At 42.2% G+C, this 12,383-nt stretch overlaps 1 protein-coding gene across 3 annotated transcripts in view; it reads left to right on the plus strand.

The window, feature by feature from the left end:
• The first annotated feature begins 9,419 nt into the window (after positions 1 to 9,419).
• The window catches only part of NCAPG2 (non-SMC condensin II complex subunit G2), a 48,975-nt gene continuing 46,011 nt past the window's right edge, over positions 9,420 to 12,383 (plus strand). Inside the window, exons 1-2 of one of the 3 annotated variants that reach the window (XR_005827504.1) lie at positions 9,420 to 9,620; positions 10,272 to 10,366. Coding sequence is in view for 2 of the 3 variants with exons in the window: in XM_040591660.1 (XP_040447594.1) it covers positions 10,292 to 10,366 (75 nt within the window). In the remaining variant the exon portion in view is untranslated. The other 2 variants (XM_040591660.1, XM_040591662.1) reach the window with 2 other exon arrangements.

Raw genomic sequence — 12,383 nt, forward strand, 5'->3', positions numbered from 1 at the left:
TTCCTAGGGGAGATATCTGCCTTTTTTAATGGAATAAAGGGCTTCTGCTAATCAATGGGAAGGCAGCTAAAGCCAAGTAAAACGCGTGCCTGTCTACCTCCCTCATGGCAGGGTGTTTCGGGCTGGCACACTTTCTGGCAGTGCCGGTGCTGATCAGGTGTTTGCATTTTTCAGACTTGGATCAAAATCAAACCTCCCATTCAGTCCCGTAAGGCACTTATATAAGATGCCTATATAAAATGCTGCTTATATATTCACAAGATCTTGTTAGAGAGCAGAAAGAATTGTGCAAGACACTCCTCCAGATGGATTTGGTATTAATTCCATAGGCTCAGCCAAGCCTAGAGTTTCTTAATGTTTGCTGTACTGTTTAAACATTTAAACTGTTTAAATGGGCCGTCACTTGGTTCATCCAGTCTCCACTGAAGAGCAGTTTGCCAACACAGTTACCGGTAGGGTTAATTTAGGTAATTTCTCAGCTAAGAGCTAAATATAAAAATTGGTTTCCTATGAGGTTTCTGGTTTAATCAGTTTATTTATATTTGCCCCCAAACAAACTCTGATTGTTGGATGGTACCTTTGGTATTTGGTAAAATGAACCAAAACTTCAGACAGTCCCAGACCTATTTGTGGCTGTTGCTGGAGGAGTCAGGCGATTTAATCACAAATAGTGGTTTTATATATCTTAACAAAGTGTCTAACTTTGTCATTGCATGCTCTTCTAAGGCCATCAGGCTCAACATTCTCAGCCACCTTTTGAAATACATTATTTGAAAAAGGCAGAGCAGCTAAAGTAAAAAAAATCCACTTGTATTCCTTTCAGTGTTAGGCAGTGAATTTAGCGGCTAAGTAAGGTGGCAGCTCTGGGAGGCAAGTTGTCTAACCTGTGTTCACGTGACAGGGGTGATGCTCTCTGTTCTCGCTGCCTGCAGGGGCTATTGCTTGCCTGTCACCTACGGTAGAATCCATTGAGCTGACTACCCCGTATCTGTTCCCTCAGATGCTACCGAAGCGAAGCCAGCCTGTCTTCCCCTGTTTCTTCGAGTCCTTGGTAGCTGTAAACTTGATTGCAAAGGAATTAAGGGCTAATGGCGATCACTATTCCCTTTAAGATCCGCACAGGTTCGTGGACAGAGGAAACTAGGCAAGATTCCAACCTTTCACGCTCAGGCTGTGGTAGGGCTGGTTCGTGGCTTGGGGACCGCGGGGTCCGTTCCTGCCAGGACTGGATAATCCAGCTGCCCTCAGAGCCGGGCATGCAGCATCTCAGCCTCCGTGCAAGGGATGACATGCAGAAAAAAGCTGTGATGTCCCAGCACCCCGGCTGGGCTGTGACTTCATCCATCAGCTGTCTGGCAAGAATTCCATGTGTGACTGACGATCAATTTTACTTATTTTCTAAGCAATGTAGTTCTTTCAGCAGGAGGTTGGACTAGACGACCTGCTGAGGTCCCTTCTTACCGGAATTATTCTGTGAGTCTCAAGTATATTTTTCTAAACGTTAAAGTAAAATCAGTAAATCTCCTGAAACTCTTGGCCCGTGCAGTAGGTCCTGCTGGGCATTTTGCTGCCTGACCCCAAGCTGTCAGGGCTGGACACGTGGCAGCTCTGGCTGGGCAAAACCAGGGAGGCATAGAGCAGGAAGTTGCAAGCTTTGTTAAGTCAGGATGCAAAAATTGTGTAGCGATTAAAAATACATTAATCTATGCAAAGAACTTGAGTAGCCATGTAGATAATGCTAACAAAGCAATAATTATCTGTAGGTGCTGAATGAAGGTCATTAATTTTACCAGATCGCTGGGATGAGATCACTAAAACAAAAAACAGTGCACGCATTTAATGGCAGTTCTTTCCAGCATGGAATTTCAAATAAGGTTTTTTAATCCTCAGTTGGATTTGCAAGCCAGTGTGGTGTTCTGCAAACTCTCAGAGACTGCCAAGTGGAGCTTACTGAGCATTTCACAAATATTAATGATTTAATAAAGAATATTCTGCAAGACAGTTCCAAGCAGACTTCAACATGGGAGAAACACTTCAACTCATAGGCTGAAATCCCTGGCGTATTTTGCATGGGGTTTTGTTGCTATCTGGAAGTTCAGTTGAGGTTACTGTGCTGAATTTTTTCAATCCTAGAATTTATAGGAACCTTTATCTGGTTTTGCATGAATCATGGAACGTTCTCGGAGCTAAAGGAAATATGCTAACCACTGAATAGGTGCTCTGTTGGTAACCTTCAGCTTCGAGCACAGTTGGATAAATTTGACAAACTGTGACAACAGCATCCAAAGAACTGGGATTGTCCCTAGACCTGCCATGCGTACAGGTGATGAAAATGAAATGAAAGCTAATGAAAATGAGTTAATGGAAATGGCTGTTTGGGACCTGTAGAAGGGTGTTTGTAGCAATGCCAGTTCTTTGTGTTTTATTTGGTAAATCATTATTTCGCATGTAAAATAAGTTGGAATTGAAGGTTTAAAATACTAAGATCAGCTTGCTAAAAAGAGGTGTAAATCTTAGTTTTAGTCATTTGTTCTAGGTCATTTTTTTATTTAATATGCTTTTTCAAATTCAGATTATTGGAAGTGTAAAAAAATGCTTCATTTGTAACGTTTTTTTATAAAGCATTTTTGCTTCTCATCTTTTGCAATGAGACTTTAAAGTTTTAGCATTTGTATTCATTACTGCACAATTTTTGTTTTCTGAATACACCGTTATATGCCACTAGATGGTAGTGCAGACTATTGTGAAGCCTTTTTTGCTGCCTGTGCACATTTTTTTCTTGTACAATAATGAAGTGATCTGGATTCTAGGCATCTTTGGGAGTGGAGCTGGAAGTCATCCTAGCTTAAAAGAAGTGAAAAACAGGCATGGTCCCCAGGGCACTCCACTCTCCCCCTTTGCTCTGAGGCACAGGTGATACTAAAAGAATGGAGTTTCATAATGGAGGTTAAGAATATCTGGATTCAATTTACCAAAATGTTTTTGTGAAAGCATTTAGTCATGAGGCAGCAGGAAATAAACAGCTGGTCCATGATTCAAGAAAACATGAAACTTCTGGAAGATTAAGGTTCTAAGTTCATTTGAAACATCATCATGCTTTAAGTATTTATTTCTACTGTTGGCTCAAGCATGAGGCTGGAAACTTGGGATATCTAGCAACAGTGAAATACATCATGGAGCAGCACAATAAACACAGGGTGGGGAAAAGGAGCAAAGATCAAATTCTACTAGAAAAAATACCTCACACAACAATTTCCTTCGTTAAGAACACGATCAGAAATTGTCTGCCAAATCACACTGTTGCAAGGTCTTGTGATGATCAAACTGATGCACAGAACAGTAATAATTGACAGGTATGTCTAAACTAGTGAATGTGTGAGAACTTTCAAGTGCCTGAGTCCAGATGTATCCCCCCACTCTGACACTGCGCGGAGCAAGCACTGCACTCGCTCGGTTCCCGATGTGTTAGTTTTGCATGAGGGAAGCTGGACATGCAGCCCTTAAGAAAAGCATGATGGGCTTTGGTTAGGTTCCTGGTCTGGATCGGCAACGGGGGAACACCCATGTCTCAGCCTTGACAAAGCCAATACTGACGTGAGAAACAAGTAAATGGTGGTATATTCTCCAGGCAATGTAGTTTGTTGTGTGTTTCTGTACAGATGTACATGTACACACCCACACCCACCCCCTATATATATAAACTAATATGGATAAGCCAATCATGTCCATTCTGATATTTATACAGTATTTGCATGTTTCATATTAGATGGAACAGAGATGGTGTCATGTCTAGACGATGCATGTCTATCGTAATTAAACCTTTAAGAGCACTTGTAAAATTAATAACAACAGTATTTTTGTACTTTAGAAACAATTCTTCTCTTTGTCCATAAAGAGTAAGATAGTGTGAGATCTGAGAGGAGGCAGAACACTTACAAGAGCTGTAAATCTCTAATAATTCAGAATGTTAAATTGAACAGGGTTACAGTAATCTGGACATGGCAGATATAACTGGAGTGTTTATGTCTGAAACAAATTAAATTACAAACTAGTACTATAGATCTACTCATTGATAGATAATATTCCAAAAGATGTCAATAACTTTATACTAGAAAATGTTTGCTGTAGTGATGCTTCTTTTATTTACAGTGGGGTGGATTTAGCTATGCAAATATTGTTATTGCAATGTCTTTTTGTAGGCATTTTATAGCATTTCAGACATCTTTCAATTTTCATGGTACTACCAGTGAGCAGAGAAAAATTACTGTGATTTATAACAACACTGCCTGTAAGGAAACACCGATAACAGTAAGAGCATAATGATAAAGCAAATAATAGAGTTACAGAATGGTTTGGGTTGGAGGATTCCTTAAAGATCACCTAGTTCCCACCCCCCTGCCATGGGCAGGGACACCTGCCACCAGCCCAGGTGGCTCCAGCCCCGTCCAGCCTGGCCTTGGGCACTGCCAGGGATGGGGCACCCACAGCTGCTCTGGGCAGCCTGGGCCAGCGCCTCGCCACTCTCACAGTGAAGAATTTCTTCCTTGTATCTAATCTAAACCTGCCCTCTTCCAGTTTAAAGCCACCCCCACCTTGTCCTATTGCTACTTGTCCTTGTAAAACGCCCTTCTCCAGCTTTCTTGCAGGCCCCTTTAGGTACTGGAAGGTCTCCCCGGAGCCTTCTCTCTTCCCCAGGCTGAACAACCCCAACTCTCTCAGCCTGTCCTCACATGGGAGAGGTGCTTCAGCCCTCTGATCATCTTCATGATAGAATAAGTGAATATTTTATAATAAAGCATAATAATAAACCAAAACGAATAAAGTTGGCACTGTTCCCGTGCCTTCCATCGGTGTGCCCAGCATGCGAGGCACCCAGCAGTACTGGTGAGCGCCCACGCAGCGGCACTTCAGGACTTCACCAGCATCCGCAGCCCCTCTGGGCAGTGGCCCTTCAGAAAAGCTTTTGCATTCCCTCTGCACATTTTATTTCCTTATTTTTTTTCCGACTTAACAAGGATCATTTTTTTTCTTCTGTGGTGAATGGGTTTTTTTCCTACTTAATCTCTTAAACTCTAAAATTGTTTCGTGTTAATATTAATAATTTAAGGGAAATAAGCAGTTTCACAGTCTAATCACACCACCACTGAAAACTGTCAGTTGCCTCTGAATAAAGGCTGGCATGATTGGCAGTATTACCTTCAGGCAAGGGGGGATCTGGAGAAGTGGAATAGTGTGAAACTTCATCTTTCTCCCATGCTGTTCGGATTATTTATCAAAGTATGTGAGGATCAAAAAAAAAAAAAAAAAAAATCAAGGGAAATTAATGCATGTAAATTATTAACAGCCTGCCTCAGAGGATGAGCAGATTTCGTGGATCCCGTATTAACTATAACAAATTTTATTACATATTCAAATGAAAAGAAATGGGAGTAACAATTCTAACATGTTGGTAGATAATGCGTACAATGATCTCATCAGAAATTATTATCTAGAAAATAACATTGTAAATATGAAAAAAATGTGTCAAGAAGACATCTGATGTTCAGGGAATTACTTGTTTATTTTTTACAGTATTTATAATGTTGTATCATATAGGTTAAAACAGAGGACTTGCCATTGTCCAAACTACAATATTCTTGTGGGAGACGTTTGCAATTGAGATCTCTTATACAGGCCACCAACAAGAATAAAGACTAGTTTATGAAGCGGTAGCACAAAAGCAAATCTTTATTTGCTGTTGCTCAGCAACCATGTGTGGAAGGCCCATTTTTCATTTTTGCCTTAACGTGACTTGACAGGAAAATGATAATAAATATGAGATTATTATCACAGGGTATAGATTATTTTGAGCAGATGAACAGATATGTCAAAAAGAGGCATGTAATTGGGTACTTTTGAAAGGGAGAACATTGGAGAAACTGAAAATAGAGTTGTAGCTTCATTACTAGCTTGCAGTTCATGCACAATTCCTGAAAAAAACTGCAAAACACTATTCTACCTCTCTGGTTTCTCGATGTGGTCCTTTAAAATGAATCACTTGGCATTATTCAGTCTGTTGTTATCTGTGTCAACTCGTAGTTTCAATACTATGAAAAAATAATTCTGTGGTTGCTATGCAACATAAATCATGAGCTAAAATATGTTTTAGTATGTTTGCTAAATGGGTATGTGCCCGACTAAATAAACAGTAACCAGGTGACTAATGTAGTATCTAATTAAAAGACTAATCAACATATTAATGAAATAGTCCACACAGGACATGAAAAATAAATCCATCAGTTTGGACCTAAAATGGCAAAGATTTTTGATATATGCAGAAAGGGAAGATGTTAGCACAATGTATTAAAGTCAGTTTTCATATTTTTTTTCTTTGATTTTACTCTTTTATGAGCATGATGATTGCTCACACAACTTACTTCAAGCAAACTGTTTCACAGGCTTCTTGCACTTAGCTGATCATCTAACTTTAGAAATTAAAAAGGTCCATGGGATCGGAAGCAACCCTAATTCTTCATCCTTCTTTAGTGTAAAGCAGCAAAATGCTCCCTTCTTTGGGTAGTCTGCTTCTGGAAGTCGATGCCTGCCGGCTGTCACAGTGTGGGGGTTAGGGCTGGAGGACAGATGCTGTTTCAAGCGATTGTCCAGGGGTGCATCTCTCCTGGGACCTTCCTCCATGGTTGCTGGTAGGTGGATGCTGGTAACTGCTGGATTACCTGTTTCACGCTTCAGAGGAGACAGGCCTTATTCTAGGTGAAAATACGACGTGAGGTGTGTGTGTGTGTGTGTGTGTGTGTGTGTGTGTGTGTGTGGAGGGGGCTTCAGGTAGGGACAAGGAATGACACTGAACTACCGGTACCTCGTTATGTTGCCCAGCAAGATGAGTTTATGGCTTCTGACTCCTGCTATAATGCCCCTGCCTTGGGTATGCGACTATCTCTATTACAACTTGTAAGTAATGGAACCCATTCTCCTGCTGTGCCTGTGGTACTTTCTATGTGGCACATGTTTTAAAATCCAGTTATTTCAGAACTTTCATGTGGCCTCTGTTGATGATGCAGGAATTGAAAGTTTTTATTTTTGTTTTCAGTAACATTAGTCATCTGTTATGTACATTATTAAAGCAATACAGAATAGCATTCTTTATATAGGATAAGCATATAATAAACTATTTTTCATCCTATAGTCTTCAAACTGTATAAGAAAAGAGGTAAACAGAACAGTTTACTCAAGAACTTTAACAATAAACCAGGAAAAGTCTGTAAGTCAAATATATATCTGGCAGAAAATGAGACAAGTTTTAATTCTGAATATAAACCACCACTGTGAGAGGTCAGGTGATTAGAGTCTATGTTAAAAATTAAAATATTAGCAGAAGACATAAATACTGCTTTAAAAAGTAGTGAATTTTTACATATAATATTAAATAAAATCTGAATTACATCGTGTTGTTAAAAATTGCAATCCACAAAAGTCCAATCAGATATGAGAACTTTATGGAAATTATTGTTGGTCTTCTGTTTGTTTGCATAGTAAACTAGCAAATGCTGTACTGCTATCACAGACCGAAAGTAAACTATTTCAGTCAAGCACCTACCTCTTCTGAACAGCCAACAGCACTGAGAAATACTGAGAAATATGCTACTGCAGATGCAAAATCAAAAGATATAAATAAAGCCCTTCACAAGACATAGTGACTGGTTTTGGTTTGCTGAAGAGCTCAGACAAATGGAATGGGAAATAGTACAGATTTTGAAAGCTGATTATGCTTCATTCAAGGAACTGAGTCCAGCTATTTCCGAACACTGCAAATTAAGGATTGAGAAGAAACAGAAAGCAGCATTTCCTGATATATTAAGAAGTCCTTAGTTATCAAAGTGTAAGTATCATCAGGCTCACATAGTCTCCTATTACACGGTCTCCTATAAAATCTGGTGAGCAGCCTGTTGAGCTCTCATCATTTTGAATGAAGAACGCATAACATGTAGCATTCACCATGGCTGAGGTTAAATGTGCAGCTGTCAAACGCTAGCAGCAAAAGCATTTTTGGAGAAAGAAAGTCACTGGTGTAATCCAATGTATGATGCAGGCTCTGTGAGCTAGCATAAATGCTTTGTAAGAATATGTCCTGGTTTCAGCTGGGATAGAATTCATTTTCTTCTTAGTAGCTGGTGCAGGGCTGTTTTGTATTAGGTGTGAGGGCAAAGTTGATAGCACACTGATGGTTTTAGATGTTGATAGGTAGTGTTTATACCAAGTCAAGGACTTTTCAGTTTCTCAGGCCCTGCTAGTGAGAAGACTGGAGGGGCACAACAGACTGGAAGAGGACACAACTAGGACAGCTGACCTGAACTATCCAAAGGGATATTCCATACCGTATGATGTCATGCTAAGTATATAAGCGGAGGGAAGAAGGAAGGGGGGGACATTCAGCATTATGGCATTTGTCTTCCCAAGTAGCCGTTATGTATGATGGGGCCCAGCTTTCCTGGGATGAACACCTGCCTGCCCATGGGAAGTGGTGAATGAATGCCTGGTTTTGCTTTGCTTGCATGTGTGGCTTTTGCTCCACCTATTAAACTGTCTTTTACCTTGACCCACAAGTTTTCTCACTTTTACTCTTCTGACCCTCTTCCCCCATGCTGTGATGGGGGCAGTGAGCCAGTGGTTGCGTGGGGCTTGACTGCTGGCCTGGGTCAAGCCACAGCAGAAGAGTGTGTCCACCTTCCCCGAGAACCATGGAAGGCGGCACACTGTTTCTTAAGCCTATACATGAATTTAACTAAAGCTGTCTTATCCCTGTTTGAAGTCACCGAAACTTCAGAAGTAGCCACAGAAAGGTAACAGTAACTGGTACGCAGGTTTACTCCCTGTCAGCAGCACCTGGATGCTCCTCCACGGAATGACGTGCAGGCCAGCCAGCCTTCACTGCTGAGGGGAAGCAGTGGAGAAGCGCTTCAGGGCTCCCAAATCCCAAACAGAGCAGCACAGCCTGCACCGCACTGCACCGCGGCCCACGCCCGGGCTGTGGATGCCCAGGCATGCCCGCAGCTGGGTCTGCACCCCACAGCAGCCGGCCCCCCCAGGCAGCCGGGCCCACCGCAAGGCAGCCGGGCCCCGGCTCCTCAGTCCTTCGGCCGCCTGCCCTGCAGTCCCCCCCGCCAGAGCAGGTGCCCCGCGGGACGGGACCAGCGCCGGCCCCGGCGGGAGGCGGCTCCGCAGCTCCCACCCGGGCGGGGGCGGGAAGGCCCGGCCCGTTCCTGGGACGCGGCCCCGGCCCCGCTCTAACGGCCGCGAACGCGCGCGCGCCCCGCCCTCCCCTCGGTGGCGCCGCAGCCCAGCTCTCGCGAGACGCGCGCTCGGCGGAGCCCGCCCGCGCCCAACGGCCGCCGCGCGAGGATTTGAAAGCGTCAGCGCGGGCAGCGGAGCGTGGGGTTGGGCGGGCTGCGGCGCGGTCCCGGGCGCACCCGCGGCCCCTTCTGGGCGGGCTACAGCCCTGCCGCATCCCCTGCCGCGTCCCGCCCGCGCCGCCGCCCGTTCGGTGTCCTCCGGTGCGGGCAACCCCGGCCGCTGAGAAGCGGGGCCCGCAGCTCCGCGGGGGTTCCCTCCTGAGGCAGCGCCAGGTAAGCGGCCCGCCCGGCCTCAGCCTCCTGCCACCTCGGGCGCACCCGGCGGGCTGTGGGGCCCTGCCCGGCGGCGGGGCAGTAGCCAGCGCCCGGCTGCTCCGGGACGGGCCCCCCAGCCGGCCTGTCTCTGCTGCCGCCCCGCACGTCAGCGGAGGCCGGGTGCGGCGGGCTCCTGGGTGGCAGGTGCGGGAAGGGCCTGGCTGGAAGGAGTGCTTGGGGACATAGTCAGCGCTCGGTGCCGGAAAGCGGCATTGCCCGTCTGTCAGAGCCCTCCTTGGGAAGAGGGAAAAGGACCGAGTGTTTTGCTTTTCGTGTAAGTAAATGCTGTCACTGGGAGTGATGGCTAGCTAAATAGGCGGTGTGTGCTGGATACACTGTTAGTTTTAAAAATCGAAGTAACCATTAGAAAGTCTTGTTTTAAGACTTGGAAAGTGAACTAAAAACAAAGTGTCCCAGTACTGCAGCCTAGTGCTGTTACAAATCTAAGTGCTGGTTCAAATAAGGGTAAAGTATTTTGGAGGGGAAACATCATTTATTTGTAACGATGTAGATGAATCTAAGCTCATATGCTCTTCATTGAGGCCAATCGTGATCTTGTTTTGAGAGACAGTACTTTCTCTAACATTTTGTCTTATTTCATTCGCAAAGCAAGGAAAAACAAGACCACCATGAAACGTGAAGCATTTTTACAAGTTGTGTCTAAAGAGTCAATTGAAGACTTCTTGTGTTATACTCAGAATTCTGTAAGTAAGACAAGATACACGTGTAACTAATGAAATTGTAAGTCTGTTATTAGAGCAGAAATTTTGTGGTGTAGAGACAGAAACTATTTCTCTGGTACCTGCAGATGTGCTAGAATAATTGCTGTAGAAAACAAGTTAAGGGAACACAGTCAAGAAAGTTGTAGAATCTGAAATGTTGCTATTTATAAACCAACTAATTTTTTAACATTTCGTTGTTGTATATACAGTTTATGTCTTTTAAAAACAAATGGTAATACCATGGTAATACTGGGAAAAAAAAGTATTAATGTAATGTCAAAGTATTGTTGTTTTTTTAATATTTCAACTTATGAAAGAGTTATTGCTGTGTAATTGAATACACAAACATAGCAGAAGGATGTTTCACTAGTATTTGTTAATTCTTTTAATCGTTTAGGCTGTCCACTTATTCTTTAGTCCATGTGTAACTGTAGTTGATAGTTCTTTTATCACTGAACGTTTTAGGGATGGGATAGCATGCTCTCTCTAAATTTAGCGTGGAGAGAAGCAGGAGGAACAAAACAAATCCATCAAAATCTACTAATGCAAAGTTCATTCTCATGTTGTATATATGATATTGCATGGTAATCAGATATAATAATTTAGATTGTTGTTTTCTACTAAGTTTCAGTCTATGTGGTATTAAGATATACGCAGTTTCTCCTCAACATCCTCTGATAGCCTCAATAAATGGTATTGTCAGGTTAGTTTCTTAAGCTTTCTAATCAGTATTATCCTAATATTACCTGTATCAGGATAAGAGAAGTGGATCAGTTGACTTCTTATGTCTACAGAGGCATGACTTAATTTTCTAAAGTAACAGAAGTATTAAACCTATAATTTCTGTGACAGGGATCATGTTCTGTGTAGTAAGCTTAGAAATGTTTGTCTCATAAACGTCACTGAATCTCTTTATCCCAATAAATTTGCTAGGTTTTTCATTTGCACTCCTGTATGTAATTATAGATGACAACTTTATTACCAAATTGCCTTTGCTTGAAGTCTTTGTCCCATTTTCACCCAAATATAAACACTTTAACAAAAAGCTATTCTGTTTAGGATAACATACAGTACTTGCAGCATTTCCTTTTCAATTAATTTGGTCATGTTGTTTCTGCCATCTTCATCTAAGTAATCTGTTTTACCATATCTTGGCCTATTTGGTTTAAAAATGGGGTTTTCATCACCAGTTCACATGACTTGTCTTAAAACAGTTTTCAGCTGTTGCCAATACCTCTGGAAACTGTATGTTACCAGCTATAATGAGTATACCGATTAAAACTGTCTTCATGCCTTCATAGGAAGGGATCTTGAATATCCAAATTACTTTTTGATTGTCTGAGAGACCTGAGTTATTTTATTCATTTCCTTTTAAACCCTCCCTGATAGGTCTTATCTTAGGATGAAGATCCTCATTTTAAGATCTTCTTTGAATAATTCTTGATTGTTTTCTGGAGGAGACTGTGGTATTGTATTCCTGTCCTTTAGAAGTAGATATATAAATGTAGAAAGAAGAGGAAAGTGTGATTACAGCCTCACTGCTTTCCTTAGTTCTCATATTCTATTTATGCCCTACTTTTTCTATCTATTTTGCGCTCTAGCCACAGAACTTTCCATTTTAACTTTTTTTAAAGTTCTGTTCTTAGCTTTGCTACTTCTTTGAATGTCTCATTTCCACCTCTCCACACCCCATTAATTTTCCTTTTCTCTTCTCTTAATGTTTTGCTTCATTTATATCTAGGGGTTTTGCTAGTTTTCCTTCAAGATTTGCCTTGGACTTTTCACCTTTCTTTGTAATCTTTTAAAAATGTTACTGTATTGTGGTGTTGCTGTTTGAGGTCTTTATCAGGTGGTGTTAAATTTTTCCACTAAATCCATTCCAATTCAAGAAAATACATTATTTCATAGGAAAACAGGAATCGCAGATATGACTGTCATTCAGTGACATCCTTATCTCTCATAGGTTTTGGAATAATTCTATACCATATCATGCCAAAGG

This window comes from Falco naumanni, chromosome 4 (assembly GCF_017639655.2).
Source record: "Falco naumanni isolate bFalNau1 chromosome 4, bFalNau1.pat, whole genome shotgun sequence".
Classification (NCBI taxonomy): Eukaryota; Metazoa; Chordata; class Aves; order Falconiformes; family Falconidae; genus Falco; species Falco naumanni.